This window comes from Melozone crissalis, unplaced genomic scaffold (assembly GCF_028551555.1).
Source record: "Melozone crissalis strain CALT ecotype California unplaced genomic scaffold, PUWL_Pcris_2 ptg000008l_1, whole genome shotgun sequence".
Taxonomy (NCBI): domain Eukaryota; kingdom Metazoa; phylum Chordata; class Aves; order Passeriformes; family Passerellidae; genus Melozone; species Melozone crissalis.
This window is the reverse complement of record NW_026535786.1, coordinates 12,557,364-12,578,387: the sequence shown is the minus strand read 5'-3', so window position 1 is coordinate 12,578,387 and position 21,024 is coordinate 12,557,364. Positions and strand designations below refer to the sequence as shown.

General features: G+C 46.3%; 2 protein-coding genes across 3 annotated transcripts in view; one reads left to right on the top strand and one right to left on the bottom strand.

Moving 5' to 3' along the window:
- Positions 1-15,270, bottom strand: part of ZYX (zyxin) — a 29,079-nt gene extending 13,809 nt beyond the window's left edge. The window contains exon 1 of one of the 2 annotated variants that reach the window (XM_054270087.1): positions 15,204-15,270. The gene's annotated coding sequence lies outside the window, so the exon portion shown is untranslated. Of the gene's footprint in view, positions 1-13,746; positions 14,138-15,203 lie in introns of those variants that run through there. The other variant, XM_054270088.1, reaches the window with a different exon arrangement.
- A 24-nt stretch (positions 15,271-15,294) lies between these two features.
- FAM131B (family with sequence similarity 131 member B) overlaps positions 15,295-21,024 on the top strand; it is a 29,017-nt gene continuing 23,287 nt past the window's right edge. Inside the window, exon 1 of the mRNA XM_054270090.1 lies at positions 15,295-15,379. Within this exon, the coding sequence (XP_054126065.1) occupies positions 15,352-15,379 (28 nt within the window). The 5' untranslated portion in view covers positions 15,295-15,351. The remainder of the gene's footprint in view (positions 15,380-21,024) is intronic.

Sequence of the window (21,024 nt, the reverse complement as noted above, 5' to 3'; positions counted from 1 at the left end):
TCTCTGTGATGGGTCTTCCAGCACTGTCACTTTTCTACTGCAGACAACCTTCCCTCTTGTTCAGGTAAAGATGTCAGTGCAGAGCTAAAAAGAATTCACTGCGTAATTGCGAACCAAATTCTGGAACATCACAGCACACCCTACACAATGAGCCTGACGTCAGAGAACTCTGCCACTGTTCCCTGGGCTAGCTCTGACTTCAGAGAAAACAAAGAATGTCTCAGACTGAGATTAAAAAAGTGCTGAGTGAATATGAAAAAAAAAAAAAATCTATGCTTTCATACTTTCTGGTCACGTCCCCATAAATCCAGATGCTTGCATTTTCTTACCAGTGTGTTGATGTTAAAAGCTCATGAAGGCAGATCAAGGAAAGTGGGAATAAGAAAAAGAAAAGCTGCCCTCTTAGACATTTTGTATGAATTCCTCACTACAGGAAACAAATGCAAAACACATGTTTTCCAGGTTGCATGTGTGAAAGCTAGAATTCTCAAATCAGAATACATAGAATACACGAGGAAACTGATTTTGTGCTTGCCACATAGTGAATTTAAAGTTTATGCTTTTGTAATTGGAAATGAAAATTAACTGACTTCCCTGTTAGTTCTGATCCCTCCAGAAAGAAAATAACAATCTCCTTATGCTAGCAGTCTTCCTTCATGCAATTATTGGCTTGAAAAAGTAGGCATTTTTCTGCTGCAAATGAAAATTAGAGCCTTGAGAGACACAAAGTTGTACTGACACTCATTAGCTGAAGCAAAATCTTAGTCCTGAAGAGGCATTTAGCTACCTGGGTACAGAGATGGATCAGCAGGTATACTTGGCTTGTGCCAGACCATGTTATTTCTGGAATTAGCAGCTGTCCTCTGCATAAGTCACTTCGGCTCTTCCATGCCGTGAATAAAAGTGATCTGGTCTTTTGGAGTTTATTGTGGTGTGAATGCTACTGTCACCGTGAGTGAAGTGACAGCCCACTACAAAGCAGGTGTTGGAGGGATTTAGGACACACAGTTCTAGCTGGGTGCTTCTTTTGAGGCAAGTGACAGGAAGCAAGTCCTGCTACTGGCCATCAAATCAAAGCTTAGAAATGCTGAGAGTTCAGCCATCTCAGGAAGACTAAGTTTTAATAGAGACAGCTACAGAGAATCTTTGCTGGCAATTCAGTCCTGTAACACAATGAGTAAATAAAGAATAAGACCACAAAGGAGTGGTGTGGCAAATTCATGTACTGCACTGGGATGAGGTATGTGCTAGCACTGGTTAGGTGCCTATAAAATGAAAATAAAAAAGAAAAAAGAAAAAAAAAAAGTCCTTGAATAGAAAATGAAGAATTATTTGCAAGAACACTACTGGGGAATTAAACTTATTGGGCAGAAAATCTTTTTTGATAGCCAGGTATGGCTTAGGTAGCTGCAGATGGGAATCTGTGTTAAATACGTGTTCAAGGTCAGAGGAAAGCAATCTGGAATCTGGACAGAGTGCTTTACTTCTGTTAAAAATGCAAAATGTCTGCATCTGTATAATTTCCATCCATATCAACAGATCAATTAGTGCCATTTTATCTCAGCATGAGTTAGTTAGCAGTTAGTGACGCCACGCAGGAGCCCATGCTCTTCCCAAGCAACAAAAAGTTCTGACTCATGTCTGTGTTGAATCTCTGATGCTTCTTTAATCACATAACTTCTGTTTAGTCTAACCACGTTTTATTGATTAATGTTAAATTGCTACTTAATCAGCTTTCCCCATGCTGTATTAAATGCTATGTCTGGGCCAACTGGAAGGGTTGGGAATATATAATGGATCTGCTTTGGTCTCCAGGCCAAGTAGTTGGGCCTGCACTGTCCAGGGCAGGGCCACCTGCAGCAAACTGCCTGCATCCACATGGGCCAACAGATGTTACAGCTGGGTCATCTTAGAGTTCTCTTCTGAGCTGAACAATTCTGTGATTCTCTGTAATTCACCCTGGCAGGAGGTCTCCTGGGATCTGCTGTGCTTCCACAGCACAGCCTCTCCTGGTGTGCTCCTCGCTTGAGCAGGGTGTTCTCTGTGTGAAAGACAATGTCTGCCCCCGATTGTCCCCTGCCAGGCTGCTGCTCACACCCCTTGTGGAGGCCATGATGTGTGCAGAGCTGTCTTTTTTCTGACCAAACAGCAGTTTCAAGTTGGAATGCCCCAGTGCCGCTGTGGGCTGCGTGTTGACAGCTGGGTGGCACACACAGAGAGCTGTGCTGGGGACACCAGAGCCTCGTGAGACAGCAGTCCTCACAAGCCTCGTCATCTCCCTGCTCTGTGCAACTGGCACACACTCAGGAACACTGTTTGCAAAGGTCATGAGGTCTGGAGATGTCCCTAGCTGACCAGTGAGCCAGGACATACAGCTGGAGTGTCTCTCTGCTGGTTCTCTTCAGAACCGGGTCTGCTGTGCAAAGCACACATCAGAAGTGTGAGTCCCCAAGAAGGGGAGCTGCTCAGCAGCCACAGAGAGCCTCCGTGATCTCTCAGAAGGGCCACTGCCGGTGCTCAAATCCCACTATGAAGGTGTTGCATGGTGCACATGTACATGTACACACTTCAAAAGGCATCCCACCCACACATACAGTTAGATTGTCCTGACTGAAACACCAGAATAGGCCAAAAGCTGTAAACAGAAAAAAAACCCTCAAACACTTGCTGTGTCATGAAACACTTCTTTAGTGGGGCAAATCAGCCATATACACATAAAAGGAAGCAAAGTATCCCTGTGGTATGACCTTGGTCATGCCAGGATATGACTGGCCATCAGAGCAGCCAGGAGAACAGGGGACTGGGGTGATGTCTGCCTGTCCAGGGAACAAGCTCAATTTCCAGCAAAACTGGCAGGTCTTTCCTAGACAGAGCCATGACAGGGGCTCTGGGGCAGCTCCCAGATGAGTTACCACTGCTGTTTCCTTATCTCCTTCCACCAAAATTTCCTGCTGCTTCTCAGCAGGCAGTGGCCTGCAATTCCGTGGCTCCTGGGGCTGGCTCACTAGCAGGCTTCCTTCCCCTCACACAGCCCTCCCACACCTCCTGCTCTCTGCTGCTGGGCTCTGTGCCCAAAGAAAGAGATGCAAGCAGGTTGTCCCAGTGGATATCTCTTCCCTCAGGTGCTGCATGACCTGTTCTGCAACTCTGGGGAGCTGTGAGATGGCTCCTGGGGCATGCCCATGTGTGTGGCTGAGTGTGGATGGCCGCCAGAACCCATTCTGCTCGGAAAGCTGCCATTTCCACATTCCAAGGCACCCTTGCCATTTCCTCAGCTGTATGCCCCAGCCCTTGCCACCAGCAAGACAAGCAGTGACGTATTTGGCTGTTCTGTGGCAAATATTGCTGCTTGTCAGAACTGTCAAAGAAACACATCTGTCAGCCTGCTAATTAAAGAGTTCCTGTGTGTGCTGCAAGCCTCTTTCCACCCAAGTACCACGCTCCCATGGTAGAAGTCTCCTTTCTTCACTTATGTAGAGCTGTAAGCATGGCACAAACAACCCATGCTCCTTCCTACAAACGAGTTTCATTAGATGCAGGTACTCCTGGATGTTGCAACCTGGTGGATTTAGAAAGAAATTCCCAGGAGTAATGCCAGAGTGTGTCTGTGTCAGGGGAAGGGTGCTGTTTCCTAGGAAAAGGGTTCTTCACCCCATCCTCCCTGTGACATAGCTGAGACACAAAAGCAGGTGCTCAGCTCTCTTGATCTCATACTGAGCCTCCTCGCATATGGTGCAATAGTTCTGTTGTGGCTTTCCAGGGCAGCACCTGATGCAGCTGCTTGGTACTGGAGGGAGAGAGATGCCAAGCTACAGTCCCAGTAACATTAACCTGGGACAAGATCCTGGTCACTCCAGTCTGTCCCAGTGCTACTATTTTTTTGCATAAGAACTGAGCCAAATAAGCAGGGACAGGCTCTGAAGACTGCTAACTCTGTGCTTTGAAGTGTGCCCACAAAGATGTGCCATGCATTGGCCAGGGCATGCTGGACCTGAGAGCACATTAGGAAGACACAAGCAGATCGCTCTGGTGAGGAAGAATGAAGCTTGATATAGTCCCTGCCTGCAGTATCTACAGGGTGTGGATCCTGCAGCAAACCAGCCTCTCATAAAACCAAGTAATTATTTCACTCCAGACTGCAGTCCTGGCAAAATCTAGTATGTACACAGTGTAGATGATCACGGAACCAAGGCCCTTGAGCAAAGCAACAGACCAACCAAACAGACAATAGAGGCATATGGTCCAACAGTCTGCTTGCAAAAAAAAAAATAAAAATTTAAAAAGCCAAATGTTATCCATGAGCTGCACAGTAAAACACCATTTGAGTACAGCTTTAAGAGGTGTAGCCCCTCAAGCCCTTGCCTTACAGTTATTCAAAAGAAAAGTGTGGGGCTATATGAAATTTCTTGCAGTTCCCAGGTTTAGTGCACGTGGCTACTAGTGCCTTTGCTAGTTAATTTACTGACAGTATGAATAGAAGGATGACCAGGCAAAAATCTTTGACTGTTTCATGGGGTTTTCAGGAAAATCAGCAGAGCCTTGCAGTAGAGTTATAGTCCTTCCAGTGGCAGCTAGGAGTCTGTGACAAGTGACAGCTTATGGGAGAGAGCTGTTTTTTTTCAAGCAGAGTATGATTTTCAGTAGGTTGAAAATATAAACCGTAAGAGGCCTTTCTAAAGATCTGTGCTAAGTTCCTTCTGAAAGTCTTTGCAGCAAAGTGATCGAGCATGGTATGAAAGCCAGTGAGGAGAGGGTAGTAGCAGTGCCAGTGGACAGTAGCTAATCCAAGTGATATTGAGAAATCAGCAGCCACAGCTATTGCTCAAAAGGCAGGAGAAGTCCACAAAAAGGAGGACCAAAATACATTTCATCTTGAATTACTGAGTCATTGACCATCTGCACTCTGTACTCTGCTGGAGGTGCATTTCCTTCAATGAAGGCATTCTTCAGCTGCCTTGATGAAGGTCAACATGATAATATAATAATATTACAATATTGATATAATATGATATAATAATATTACAATATGATGATATAATAATATTACATTATATGATATGATAATATTACTGGGCAAACCTGACCCTTTGCTTTCATAGCTCATTAAAAAAAGTCATTTGGAACCTTCAGCGTTACCCAAAAGACTTCCGTTTCCCTACAAGCCACTTTAGGTATTGCATTTAGATGCAATTTACATGAAGGTCATTGCAGTTAGGCTTCATCTGCAAATATACTTTTTCCTTGGGATTCTTGAGTCCCAGGTAATGTTTGTGACAGTGCTGGCTAAAAGTTGGGAGCAGCAAGTACTGAAAGAAGCCTGGAAACTAAGCCAGCAGAATCTCACCAAGGTGCTAATGAAAACAGGCTCGGGTTATGAGGAGAGCCCTATCAAACATTTTCTGCAATGACTGATGGTTTCAGAGACAGTGTTAGACTTGCTGCTGCCAGAGGAAATGAACGGGATGTTTACAAAGCTATTTCAGTGTTGCTTTTCCTGGGCTTCCCACCAACAGCTTTCTTTCCAACACCTTGGTACATAGTGTTCAATGCCATGAGAAGAATTACTGAGTCCCACCAGCACTAATCCTTTTGCTTCCTGTTTATTTAGCCTTTGTGGCCATGCTTTCCAAAAACTCTGTCCTCCCAAGGTGGTCATCAAGCCTCTATCTTTAAGAATATTAAAAAAAGAGAGATCTGGTAAAAGGAGGGCTATATTTTGTTTGGAAGTAAATGAGAAAATATTGTGTATTTGTGTAAGAGTGTGTCAAATTTGAAGCAGTGCAAGAGCCACATATTACTTCCAGTCAATGTACAGACAGGCACTGCAACTTCAGATATAACACCCTGAAAGGGAAGGAGCTGCCTTAGTTCCACTTGTCACTTGCTCTGGACACATTGGACAGCCTGCATTTCTCCAATGCAGTAAAACAGCTCCTATTTTCTCCTGATCCAAGAAAGAGGAAATCTGCAGAGAAGTCCAAATTTAAATGCACATATGGGATACTGTCTCGTTCTGAAGTTTCAGGAGGAGGCATTCCTTCTGAAGGGGCTAGACTACACACTGCCAGTCTTCTTGAGGAAGGAGACTGGGAAAGGTAGAGGGTACAGTTCATCTGTGAAGAATATGATAAAAATCTGGTTGATACTGTTCATTGCCTCTAAATTCTTAGATGATATCACTGCAGACAGATATCAGCCCTTTGGTGCCAAAAGCCTAAATTCAACCTAATGACCTTAGCTTGCGGGCAAGATTAGAGGGACACTAAATTGTAGACTTTTTTACTCGTTAATGTTGCATATTCTCAGGCCCCTGGCTTGGTTTTGAGGCTGGAATGACTCCCTCGTTAGACTCAGAATTCATTTTGTCTTTCAGTCTACACTGATGAGAAGCCTACAGTATGCTGCATCCTGCTTTGCTGTCTTAGCACATTATACCAGAGTCCAAGAGTCTCCACTTGTGTTTGCTTTTGACTCAGAAATTGTTGTTCTCCAAATCCCCTGCACCTCCAAGCAAGGAATGGAATTTCAAGTTACATAGTTGGTGCCTGAAGAATTCCACTCTCCTAAACATAGCAATTATTTATGTGACTCCAGGGACCATGAGAACAGAACTCTCCTCATCTACAATCATTTCAACTCTTTCTCCCAGCTGACAGTAAACTGAGGAAGAAGTGGTAAATATAAAAAATTATAAATGTTATCTTACTTATTGCAGATTAAGATGAATTTTGGGGAGATAGAAAGGATAAGCAGCCTTCAGTGAGAGCAGATAAAAGCTAAGAGGCTTGGCCTTAGCCATGTAGCGAGACATAGCACCTGCACAGACCATGTGGCACAACAACAAACATTATCATTTCAAGATTTTCTAGTAGCCATCTCTTGAATTGCATTGGTGGATTTCTTTCAAGAATCAGCTATGATCCCAGCAAGTCTGAGGATGGGGTGCTCTTTCCTGAGCTGCTTCTGATAGGTGATGCCTCCTTGCCAGCAGCGCCATCAGGATGTCAAGTGTTACAAGACAGTAAGAAGAAAAAGCAGTGAGGCAGCCCCTTCTGAGAGCCTGTTCCTCAAATTTCAGAGGAGAACACAGAGAGCAGCAAGGTCCCAATGTGCTTATCAAGGTGCTTGCCAGCAGGTAAAAACATCAGACCTCAGAAGACTTGTAAACAGATGGGAATGGAAAGGTCACCTCCAAATAAGCACAGAGGGAAGCATCCTGGATGCCACCATATTCCTTATGGACTGCAGCACAGCAGAGCAGAGCAGGTAGATGTATTCACATCTTCCAGAAAAAGCAGCAGGCCTGACTTGATTCCAAAAATAGTTTGAGTCAATGTTGATTTGCCAGAGCCTACTCACAACAGCTGTGTGCTCTGTGCTAGAGAGTAATTTCTGGAGATTTTTTTAAAATAGGAGGGCCATTCTGCCAGTGCATGAGTGAACAGTTTTAAGTCAGTATTTTGCTTCAGGATACATAATACTGTCATTATTCCAGACATGAAAATTTGGCAGAGAGGACAGAATCAGTAGCTTTTAAAATAAGAACTTTTCTTTGTTCAGGCTTGCTTTTACAGTTTGGGGTATTTTTGTATGTTTTTATTAAGATCTGTAAAATTACAAAACCACATTGCAGAAAGAAACTCCCCACCTTATTTTTAAAGCAGTTAGTATCCACAGTTTTGCTGAGCTTCTAGGCCCCCATCTCCAATATATCAAAGGGAGAGAGTGAGGAGATGACAACTGATATTTTGTAAGGCTAAAAATATTGTGCCTTTTTACATAAGGCTGGGAATTTAAAAAGCACATTAACTGCTTGCAGATTATTTTTAAAAATGCAGTTTGAGCAACACCACTAGTATAGATTCAACTGACATTTAGGAGAAGGAGCTTCACTGCTGGGAAATGAGACATTCAGTAGAGGATGAAGTAAATGTTTAAAAAAGGCAAAATAAGACTCAGACTGCACCAAAGATATTCTCACCCTAATAGACATCTCACATTTATGTCATTGGGGGTGTCTCTTTTCTGAATGCATATCAAGTAGCCTTTTTGACCTTCCAAAGAAACCTCCTCAGACCTCCCCTCTTGTCACTACCTACCTGATGATGAGGAGCCTTCACAGTCTCAGCGTCACTGTCAGAGGTTCAGCAAATTCCTTTTTTACACTCCTGGAAGTTTCTTTCTTTTCTTCTCCTCACTCACTGGCATCTGCTGAGCCCTTCCTGGCAGCCAGGGAGTGGGAAAGAGTCCCTTATCTGAACTCAATATCTCCCCATTTCCCTTGCTGCTGGAAAAGCCCCAGGCCATGGCAGAAGAAACTGGAATTTCAGAGCCTGGCCCAGCCTACCTGGTCTCACTCTGTGTGAGCAGGCATTTAGCTGGCTCAGACACAAAGTAAGGACACGGGAGGATGCAGAATGGATTTATGAAAGACACTTGCCAGGAGGGGGTTGCTGAGTGGGTGAAGTTTGTGACAGATGAGGCAGCCTAGACTTGCTAGTTCTTTGGTGCTGAGCTGCAGTTCCAGAGAGTGCTGGGTCTCCTGCTGGAGTGGCAGGTGATGCATGGTCACATGCACTAGGTCACTGTGCTACGAAGGCGTGGGGGAGATGCTACCAGAGCAAGCTGCACCACCACAGCTCCAGATGGTAAGTTCCTGTCCTATGTCTTCCATAAAGCCTTGAAATGGGAACTGTACAAAAATGAGTTCTTAATATATCTAGAACTCAGCATGACACTTCTGCATGACTCTGCATAAAAACCAAAAAGGGATGAAGATGCTGAGAGAATATTATACTTCCTAAAAACCTGCAAGCCAGGACTGTTGTTCTGAAAAACCATGAAGCTACAAATTCTTAAGAAAAACAAATGGAAGGCAAATATCAATGTAAGGTGAGAAAAGAATTGTAAACACTTGAGTATTGAAAATTTATTTCTGTAGCAATACTTCAAATCCAGGTGTTATACAGAAAGCTGATTGCATTTTAATGAAATACTGCCAAACTAAGCAAGGTCACACAGCAGGATCTTTTCAGCAAAGCACGCATGTGAGTCCTGTCTGTTGTTAAGTCACAGGTGGCCCACTCCTTGCCAGGGCTTTATGTGCTGGGAAGATCTCCCCACTGCAGAAATTCTAATTTGTTTCAGAATTTTTTTTTTTTTAATTTCACCTTGTGTTGAAATAAATGTGTTTCTAAGGTATCTTACGAACATCTAAGTATTTCATTCCTCTGGGTAAGATTGTCCTTAATTTGGAATGCTCTGCCAAATGTTCAGTTTCCAATAGAGGACGCCAGGATGTCCCAGGCATGTGTCTCTACTGTGGCAGCATGGGCTAATTTGAGAATTCACCATGAAGAGAAGAGGAGAAAATATTTTATGGTGAAAGAGGAGAAAATAATGGTGCTCATCATTACATCTCTTCAGCCATATGGGATAAAATACCCAGGAGGAGTTTTTGATAAATGCACTATTGAGGGTGTGGACTGATTAGTTCTATCTCAGCACTGAACTAATATGCTCCCCTAAAGTTTGTTATGGCCTCTGGGTGCAGGAAGAACAAGATCAAACTTGCTGGGGTGTGAGTGTAGGTAAGCATGAGCTTTTATCACAATATGTAATGCAAACACAACCTACCTCTCTCCACCTGTTATCCCTTCAGTTGATTCACACAGCCTCAAATATTTTCCCAGCTTGAAAGGACCCAGCCTTTCACTTACGTGAGGTAAGTTGCACCACTTTCAGGATCTGAACTACATTGGCACTGCTTTTTTTCCTTCTTTAAAACCTCATAAAAAAAACCTTTCTGTTTGTCTTCTGCAGCAAAGGAGCTCTGAAGAAAGAAGAACTGCATGAGTCATTTTGCTATCTCATTTCCTTTTCGGTCCACACGAAAATCCTATCAGTAGCTAATACAGCTTGATGTAGAATTAACTCTTATGGCATCTACTACATTACCTCCATGAAGCAATTACTGAGATCTCTGCCAGAAGTAGCTTTTACTGGGGAATCCAAACTGCCAGTGGCAGGAGGCCAGCGCTGAAGCACACTGGAGCAACAGCCCCTGCAGGACGATTCCTGCCTCTATGGATCTGATACAGATTCTATTTTTGTAAACATCTCCTACTCATGAACTTCACAGGCCTCTGCATATTTTCCACAGCTGAAGACACATCGTGCAAGAAGCATGTAGGAAGTTTCTCCATGTCTTCTGTGATGGTAACTGGTCACAAGGTATTACATAAGGATTTTAAAAAGGATCAGAGAAGGAGAAGGTGGACATTCATTCTCCAGAGTCTTTTCATGGGATGATAGACATGGTTGCCAGTGATACCTCTGAGGAATAGGCAAAAGGAAGACATTTTGCATTATTTGGTGCTTGGTGATGTTTACTTGAAAGTGGGACATTAGTTGGCAAGATATATATTGTTTTTTCTTTTCATTTTAGCTGGTTTTAGTGGTAGCTAAGGAAGATAACAGGGGCACATTACCTACTGTGATATAATCTGCATCCGTGATAATTAATTGATGAAAAGAATATATTTACTCAGCAGGTAAGACAGTGACAATAGCTTTGTATTTTATAAGCAGTGTTTCTTTGGAACATGCTGTTCCAGTATTTATAATTTATAAGATCTTTATATTTATATAGAGATATAGGGAACATCTGGTAGAACAGATTTAATAGATTCATCAATGGCTTATAGAAAATGTGAACAGCTGTCTCTTAAAACACAAACAAACAGTTAATTTACAGCATAAGCTGGTCTTCAGGGACATGATGGAAGCCTCAGGGTAGTTTAGAACAAGTTGTTAAGAACTAGACTAGTTCTAAAACTGCTTTGCTCTGTGCTGTTATCAGCCCCTCTATCAGGCTAGTGACTATCAGTCACAAGGCGACTATTTTTAGATTTTCTGGAATTGTGTTTTCCTCCCCACCCATCCCTGCCCAGACTTACAGTGACCACTCTGTGTGCAGGGCATGAGGGAAGAGAGGCATGGATCCTTGTCTGTTCCCAATTCACCTTGGCATACAACCCCAGAAATAGGTGGTCCCTCCCCTAGGAGCACATGCTTATTGCTTATGGTTTCTCAATTTCTCTGTTGAATTTGTTGCAAAACTGCAGGAACAGAGGAAGAAGGAAGTCAAGGGATCTTTATGTGGCACTTCCTCCAGCAGCATCCTTGACCTAGTTTGGGCAGCACTGAAGCTCTGTTTTGCAAACAGAAGTTGCTAATGGCAGTGACCTACAGAACACAACAGGTCAAACATTCCTTCCCTTTTGCCAGCACAGCCCTTCACAACAGCGGCTGTGGAAGGGGAGATTTTCAGATCTGCAATAAACAGAGGGGCACATAATTTCATCTATCATAAAAATAAATTAGGAAGTTTCAAGGGGCTGTTTCCTACTCCTCCTTTCTTCTGAGGTACCCAGCTTTGTAAAAAGATCTATCCATGTTTCTCTCTAGATATTTAAATATTTCCTCTCCCAAACCTGTACAAAAACTTAGATTTGTGAAGATCTTTCAGACCAGCATTTAAATCAGCACTTATCAAAAAAATTTTGTACACAATTTCCTACACAAAATTGCAGCCTCATTGTTTAAGAACCAACCCACAATGCTCAGAGAAAATATCCACAGCCTGTCAGAAAGTGTATTTCAAAGAAAACAAAACTGTTTATGTTCTGTCATTTACCTCCAGTTCCTTGAAGCAGCAGTGGGAATGCTGTTGCTCATGAAAGTGCAAGGACAAAAACTGTGGGGCACAGTTAGATTTATGTTCTGTTTCAGTCCCTTGTTCAGAGATTCAGTCTTGTCACTTCCCTCCTACGAGATAATTCTTATGAAATCACATTCTTATTAAACCATGTATTTCTTCAAAATGTAAAATACCTACTTTTCTTTTGGTGCTATATGATAAACATTTTTACTGATTTTAAAAAGTCTGTTATTGTCTTGATATAAACTAGAAACTGTTCACTGATGATGAATTCCCTATTGCATAGAACCCACTGCACAGAAGAGCTGAACAACTGGGTGAAAGCTGAGTCTTAACGAAATCTTCTCAACTTCTAATGAGAATGAAATTGACTTTTAATATGGAGATTTATGCAAATATAAATAACACATAATGTTATGTAAACATGATAAATAAAGGTGTGATTAAGAACCAAAAGATGGTGAAGAGTTTATCCTTTCATTAAGCTGACTATATTAGAAATGAGAGATGAAGCATAGCTCTAGGTGCCAAGACAGGTATTGCTTCCAGCAGCTAAGTGATATTGATTTCAAATTAAAAAAATGAGGGAGCTGGTGGCATTCAGGACATGTGAGACAGCCACAAGACACACCAATAGTTCTGTGGAGTGAATGAATGGACACTTGGGTATAATCCTTCTTTCCAGTTCTTTTTTTTTTCTGCTGTGCATGTCTGGCAGCAGCATGGGTACTTGCCAGATTCTGTGTAAACTACCACCTCACTAAAGCAGCAGCAGACAAACCCATGAAGAACTGGAAAGCAGCTTTTCAGGCAGGGTAAGTGCTAGGACTTGCTCACCTGCCTGTGGAATCACACCCTGGGGCAGAAGTCAGAGCAGGTTGATGTAGATGATACTGTAGCTTAATGAAAGGAAAGCCAAATGTGCATTTTCTAGGACTTGGGATATGACTTTGAGCTTGAGATAAAGCGATAGACAAGCTCAGGGGGAATAAAGAAAGAAGAGTCAATGTGACTTGTCTGAAATCTTCACTGAAAAGGAAACCACAGCAGAGTTCACTCAGTGCACAAAAAGGGTTCACAGAGGAACAGATTTAGATTTGGTGGGTGGGTGAGAGGGAGAAGGGGATTAAAATGAAACTAGACTCTCTGAACAGAGGAAAAGAAATTGCCCACAGCTGTGTCAGTAATACATCTTCTCAGGCCAGGGTGAGGTGCAAATGCTGTTTGGTGGGGTTTGGTGAAACTGCTGAGGACAGCTGTCCTGATCGATCAGTCCACAGGAGACTGTGGGTGACAGCAGCTGGCTGGGCAGCCACCAGCTTAAAAAACATTTACCCAAAACAGGACTTTTATCTTAATATACCATTCTTCCCATTGCAATCTGCTTTTGCTTCCCTTTTCTTCGCATTTTTAGATCTGCTTTTTAGAGATGGTGAAACACCTCTAGTTAACATACTGCCAGGCCCATTGTTTCCCAGTGCTTTTACAACCCAGGCTAGAAGAGTGTAGACATGTCAGGAAAAGTATCTTTAGTAAGTCATTCAGAAAAATGAGATGAAAACTGATAGGTTTGGAAATATATGGGGGAGGTGGAAGGAGTGAAATAGGGAAAGAACTCTAACTGTGGAAAAACTTCAGCCTCACCAGGGATCTAATGCATTGTACCCAGTGATAAGCATTGTAGCAGCAGAGCAGACTGGCCTCGGGCACCAGAGAGGAGGGGACTCTGATCTCTTACACTTCAGCAGCGTCATGTTCACCATACATAGTAATACCTTCAATATCATGAAGAAGGAAAAAGATAAAATAGCTGCCTATATTCAGATGGTGATTTGGGTTTTTTCTCTGCCTTTATCTTTCCTGCGTAGATTTTGTTTTGTAAATTGACTTTATCTGAGTAGACTTCCTGCTTATTGTTTCAGAGGGTCAGGCAAAATATGTTCTGTCTGAAGCCCTTTTTTTCCTTATTTTTTTCCTTCCTTAGGCTAACTGTAAGGTGTGAATCGAAAAATGAATGAACTTACCTATTCTTTGGAACTGCTGTTAACGAAGAATGATCAGCTGTCTTGAGTGACTTCTCAGCAATGCTGACAAAAACTGAATTCTCCAAGCACGAGGATGAGATCAAAATGGATCATATGGGATCAGCAAAATTCAACTTGCCATTACTAGAGATGGGTGGAAGGATGCTGGTGAGATCAGAGAGGCTTTTTGGGCGAAGGAGACGCAAAGGACCAGGGAGAAATAGTGAGCATTTCAGAGTGTGAAGGTGGACGGACCAGACTGGAGAGAGTCCGTGGTGCTGGGGAAGCGGGCCAGGAGGACACTGCCTGTTGATGGTGCCATCAGGTGAGAAGAATTTGGGCTGTGAAGGGAACTGACCTAACCACACCTTCTCCATCTGCAGAGATCCCTCCTCACTGCCGTGTTAGCGGGGAGGACCTGGGAAAGGCCTCAGCGAGCATCCTCACAGCTGGGCTCGCTTCCTTCGCGGTCGTGCGGGGCCAGGGGCAGAGGCCGGGCGGCGCCGCACGCCCGAGCCCCGCGGCCGGCTCCGGGGGCAGACCGGACCGCGGGGAACGGCCGTCCTCCCGCCGGATGGCGGCTGGGGCGGCTCCGCGGGCCGCCTGCCCCTCGGCAGCTCCCGCAGTGCCTGCGGGCCGGGCTGCGGCGGCACCGACACCGGCACGGCGCCGGGCCGGCTCAGCCGCGCGGGAGCGCCCCGGGGGAGGCGCGGCGCGGCCGCTGGGGGGCTGCCGGTAACTGAGTCGGGTCCGCAAGTGTAGTTACCGGGAAACCGCGCCCGCCCCGCCTCCATCCATGCAACCATTCATCCATGCAACCATCCATCCCCAGCCCCTCGCTGCTACTGCTTCTTCTTATGGGGACACGCCAGCTGCTCACCCACCTCCCCCCGTCCCCACTTGCTTTACTCTTACAGGGACAAGCCCGCTGCCCGCTCCCCCCTCCGCTCCCGGCCTGCGGCACCGCCCGCCGCTCACCTGTGCCCGCCCCGCTCCCCCGGCGGGCGGGAGGGGCCCCGCGCCGCCCCCCGCTCCGTGCGCATCCCGCGCCGCCCGCACCTGTCCCGTCCCGTCCTGCCCGCCCGCCCGCCGGGCTCCCTCGCCTCCGCCCCGCCGCCGGCCCGTCCCGCGCTCCCCGCGGGCAGAGGGGCGGCCCGGCCCGGCCGGCGCTGCCTCCCCTCCCCGGGCCGCGGAGGGCGGCAGCCAATCGGCGCGGCGCTGCCGGGCCGAGCTGTTTACCCAATCTCAGCCCGCCCCCCGTCGGGGAGCCGGGAGCGGGGGGCGGGCGGGCAGCGGGGGCTCGGCGGCGGCACCGGCGGGGACGCGGCAGCGCACGGGGAGCCTCGCGGGGCGCGGCGCAGAGCGCGGAGGCGCGGCGGGGGCAGATGCCAGCCTGCCCCGCGGGCTCCGCGCCCGCCCGCCCGCCTCGCCCCGGCGGGGGCACCCCGCGCTCCTACCTGACCATGACCCCGCGCCGGTCCCCGCTGGGCCACCCCGGCGTTTCCCGCTGAAGGGACCGGCTCCTTTCCGACCTCCGCCGCTCCCCGCCTTCTCCGCCTACTCGCTGCTGAGGCTGCCGCCTCTCCCCGGAGCCCCGCCGGAGTGATGGGCTGCATCGGATCCCGCACCGTGGGTAAGGCGTTGGCGGGGACGGCGCCAGAGGATGCCCGGGCAGCCGCGGCCCCCGCCCGGGTACCCGCACGGCAGCCCCCAGCAGGTCGCCCCTCGCAGCCCCCTCTCTGCCGCCCGTGCAGCGCCATTAGCTGCGTGCGACCCTTCCCCACCGCGGTCTCCCGTGGCGTGGCGGGGCTGCGCGGAGCCGCTGGCCTAGGTGCTGGCAGCGGGGCGGCGGGACGTGCCCGGGGCCGGGGGTCGCCTGCCCGTGTCACCCGTGACGAAAGGTCGCCGAACATGTGGGTCAGTGCGGCGCCTCCGGAGAAGGGGGTGGGTGCGGGGCGTGCCGTGCCGTGCCGTGCCGTGCCGTGCCTCCCGAAGCGGGATCAGGCGGCCGGCGGCTGGCTCCTTTGCTCGGTAAGGGTTTATTGTTATCCGAGGATACATAACGTTGCATGATCGGCACGTCTGCTTGTCTCCCCCTTGCCCCTGCGTAGACTTCAATGGAGAAGAGCAAAGAAAGCTGAATCCCTTCCCTCTCGCGGTGCTATTGCGAGGGGACACGGGGAGGGACCGCATCCTTCCGCTGGGCCACGCCATGCACATTTTTAACCAAAGGATCCCAAGCCTTCAGGCTGTGTGACCCATCTCTCCCCTCCTACACACATGCAGATACCAAGAGGTCCCTTGATCTTTAAGCAGGGGTATCTACAGGTAAACACAGCATTCTGGGCACACTTTCTTGCCTTCAGGATTTTTGTTTTCTGTGCAAACCACAGGTACAGCTCTATCAGTTACATGGGGATATATAATTCAATATGCCAAAAGAATCTCTGAGAGCAAACCAGAGTTCATTTGGCAGTACATCTCGCTCGCCCAAGCCGTCCGCTCTGTCTCTCCCAAGAGCACGCGGGCATCTGTGGGAAAAGGAGACCTCTGAGGACATGAGAATTGCACCACCGCCCCAGATGGAGGGACTGTGTCACCCCAGAGTAAATCTGAGGGGCTATGTCAAAGCCTGATGCTGTGACACTTCTCGTCTCAGTGGGAAAGCCCTTTGTGAGCACTTGCAGGGAACCATCTACTTCTGCAGCAGCAAACTTTAAACTACAGAATCCAGTTTCTACTTTGGGAATTAATTCCTGTACCTAGCCTATGTCTCTCAGCAGTCTCAAATGTCCTTATGACCTACCGAAATCTCTTACGTGTCTACATGGCAAAGATCACTGCAATATTTCCCTTGAGATTCTTCAAGCTCACCTGGATCGGTGTCTCTATAGCATATCAGGACATGTGTTGCCTCCATCTCCTGCCTTGCCCCTACCCTCCACACACCCACATTGCCGAGGACATTATTATTCTGTTAGCTGGGTAATTTACTGGTACGCCTTTTATCGATGTCTGTCTGAACAGGCAGCGTTAATTCTTGGTCTCTCTTCCCACAGTGCTGTTGAAATAAAGAACAAACATGCATTTGCTAACATCCACTCTCCACTGCAAAATGTGGTTAAGCTGTTGTACAAACTACAGGTGTTTGCTCCTGTGCATGGCAGCGTTTTTATGTGACAAATAACCCCTGGTATAGCTGAGCTGTTGCAAGTATCATGCTCATATGAGGTTATATATATGTGTTTGTATATATATTTATAAGTGTCATACAGTTGTGTGGGCATAGATGGAAACAGAAAATAGCATCTATGCTGTGTCGATGGGATAATGATAGCTGAAAAGTCACTTTGCAAATTGCAGTCCTCCAATACAGACCTTAATGGTACAGATGTTTGACTTCTCATATGATAGCAATTTTTGGTTAGTGTGATACACGTTCATTCTTGATGGTGCTAGCTCAGTGGACTTTAGGGACCTATTTATACAGTTAACTGAGGAGCTTTTCTTGCCCTGGTGTTATGAAGGCGTGTGCTAAGGGGGATTGCACAGCTATGATTCTGGTCTCTGTGGGAGTCAGATATGAATGTAGTAATACTGTCTGATGCCTGCTTTGTGTGAAACTTTTACACTGCTGTGCTTTAGAAGGGGCTAATTCTCCTGTCAGTCCTAGAGGCTGGATTTAGTGAAGGTGGGATCCTTGAATTTTAGTTGGACTACTCCTCCTAAGGAATTTTGTTTAGAACGATTCTTACTTGGCAGCCTAGATTTTTGACTCCAGCCTTCCTGGAGTTATTGAGAGGATTCTTCAGACATGTTTTCTTCGAGCTGGAAATCAATGCTTTGAAGTACTAGGTCTGAGCTCTAGGATGTGGTTGGAAACTAACATCCTAGCGTGAGCAGAGCTTTGTGTTCTCTCTTCCAAGTCTATCTGGTTCGATTTTTGCAGAATTAGTTCAGTATACAGCCTCTGTATTGGCTTCCCAAGACCAGGTAGGTCCCAGAGAAGGGAGTGCTATGCTTGTATTTGTTTTACCTTGAAATTTACATGAAGCAGATTTTGAACTCAGAATTCAAGAGGTTTTAATTAGTGATAGAAAGCTCATAATCAGTCACATTTGGTTTATTCACCACACAAGGGCCAGTGCAGGATTGTGCCCCGAGCTTGCTCCGGGCCTTTTTCCATTCCAATTTTAAGCAAGCCACATGATTTCTTCATCTCCCGCAGGGATGTTTTACTATGATCTAGTTAGATGTCATAGTTTGCACATGTTTAGTGATGTGCAACTTTACATTTTCTTTCCTAAATATGAGTTTTCTGGTTATTTCTCCCTGGGGAAAAGTAATTGAGTGGGTCATAACAGAGCAGCTCCATATGTGATAATTTGAAATGGAGTCATAGAGTATATTTAAATTTTACAGAGGACACCAGAATGGCAGTGATCACATTATGATTTCCTAAGGTATGGAAAAAGCTGAAAAGTGATCTTAAAAGGCTAACCTGATATCCAGTCACCTTCCCCACAGTCTCACCTCAAAGTCATACATGTGCTTTGTGTAACATGGCATATAGCAATTACTCAATGAGAACTGGAGGTGGCTTCTTCCTCTGGGAATGGCTGCAGGTTGTGTCTGTGTATTGGGGATACCCCATCGTAGTTCCTAGGGAGCTGCCTAGCAACTCTCATCATAGCTGGGTCTCAGTTTCTGGGATGTAGAGGAGAATTTTCACTGAGGTTGCTCAACAGTTAAGGCTGTAAAATCCACCTAGGAACTTGTGGATATTTGAGTGCCAACCAGCTAAATGCCAAAGATTAGCTTGGTTGTTGTCAGTAACTGAGCCAAGTTTAGGGTTTCAGGTCTGCATGGGTGTCTGAATGCATTTCAAGTGTACCTTTGACTACAGCTTAGACATCTCCTAACACTGGCTGTTCTGATTAGCGTGGCAGGGTTTCTCTTAGGTCCTTGAATGGATTTAAATTAATAGAAAGCTCAAGCATGTTAAGCTCAAGATTGCTGTCTCTTTTTTTTCCAGTGATTTCTCTGATTTCTCTCACGTCTTTGCACAGAAGCCTGCAGCAAACCTGTTTTGTGAATGTGATGTAAAATGGTGGGAAAATATTCCAAGACATTACAAACTAATAGTGCTTTTGGGGTGTGGGAGAAGAGAAACTAGAGTTACTCACGCTGAGGGTCAGGGAAAACTTTTTGACTGTGAGAAGTGTCAAGCGCTGTAACGGGTTTCCCGGAGAGATTGTTCAGTATCCGTTCTTTGAGGTTTTCAGGACCAGACTGGATAACGCTGTGAGTAATCTGGTCTAACCTCATAGCTGACTCTCTTTGAACTGGAGCTTTCACCTCAGGAGGCACCTTCCAACCCAGTCATCCTGTGTTCCTATGCTTATGGTCTAAACCCTGGAGTGGTTGCCTCTCTGAGTCAGGTTGGACTCACTGCCTCAGTCTTGCTCTGCCAGAGGTCCCCAGGTCTTCCACATGCCATCAGTACACTCCTACATGTTGCCCCCATCACCACTTTCCTTAACTCTTAGGAGTGCCATGTGTCACATTCCTCCCCATGACAGCCCCAGCTGCCAGCTGCAGCCCTGCCTCTCTGAGTGTTGTTGGTGTGGCAGTTTTGCAAGGAGCAGCCCAAGTGACAGCTGGGCTGGTGCGCGGAGCATCAGGCTGGAGAAGGCAGAGCTCTCCATTGTTAATGAATTGTTCAGGCTCTGGGTCAGGTGTGACCTGCCAAAGCCAGGTACCTGGCTTGCTGGGCTCCCCTTCCCTGGCAATGGTCAGGTCCTGTCAGAGGCAGGAGTATGTACTTTGTCTGTTGCTTTCCCGCTGGATGATCCCTGCTAGGTGTAAATGAGTGGCTCATAGCGCCCGCAGCAGGAGAGATGGAGCCAAAGAGCACCCACTCCTAATCCAGCCACTTTAGATTCAGCAGAGTGGGAGCAGAGTGGGAGGCTGACAGGAGAGGGGTAAAGCAGCTGGAGCGAGCAGTGAACATCCCCTGCATTTTTCTCCTTACTTATTCCCCCCCACAGATCTGTAGGTGTGTGACGTGAGATCTGGAATGGCAAGTGTGGTCTACACACTTGGAGTGTGAAAAAGTGAGACATCTATTCCACATGCACACCTCACACATAGCAAGTGTGTGTCAAGGTGTCCAGTTCTCACCTCCTTCACCTTCAACATCTGAGTGAGTCAGTGAAAAGGAATAAAGAGAGGAGAAGCTTCAGAAAGGAGATGGTAATGCAGACGGAAACTGAGTCATGGAAGTAGGAATAATTTCATTTAGTTGCATGCACAGAGGTGGAAGGGGAAGGAGCACAGAGCTCCGTGTAGAAACTGTAGGTCATGTGAGTAAAAGAGTGGGAATACATGAAAAGGGGCATCTGGGTATCTTGTTCCTCCCTTACCTGGGATAGAGACAAACAGAACAGAGGGACAAAGGGACACCTTCCAGACCAGACTGCTTTGTGGTTGGTCTCACTTCACTGCTTGTATTTCTTCCCAATCTGGCTTTTCCTCTTTCAAGCAGTTCTCAATCTGATCACTTTTAGAAGCTGAAGTAGAGGGCTCAGGGATGAGAACTTGTTTGTCCCAGTAAGATTCTGAGCAGAGAGCATCTCCCAGCCCTAGCAGCCGGTTGTCCTGAAGGCTGTATGCACAGGTGATCTCTGAGACCTCCCTCTCTCGTCAGGGCTTCTGAAATACAGGTGGGTGGTTTCAAAGTTGTGGTGGGGAGAGGCTGGCAAAGAGCATGATTGCATAAGCCTGGCTTTATAAGGAAACAGTCCTAAAAAATACACGTGCAAGGTAAGCGTGTGTCAGAAACAGTCATTAGTAACAGAAAACAGTCTTTGGCATGTTGCTGATTGATGTAAGACCTCCGTGTGTGTACAATGCAACAGATGTGATTTGAGGAACAGAACTGAGGAAGAGCATACTCACTTTGTGAACTCCTATGGACAGTAATATTGCAAGAATTATGAGAGAAATTACCAAGGAGCTGATGGAAAAATGCAAGTAATGAATTCATCGGCATGATAAAGCTGGGAGTCTTAATTCTATAGACTGATGTGTATTGAAGCAGAAGTAGTGAACTAATCAGTAAGTGTTTTAGGCCTACTTTCTTGGGGGGACATAGAAAAAGTAGTTTTCAGGTCATTTAATAAGGTTGTGTTCTCCAACAGCAAACAGCTGGGATTTTAGACTGATACTTAACCAATTGAAGATAATTCACACTCATGAGTTTTTAAGCACTTTGAT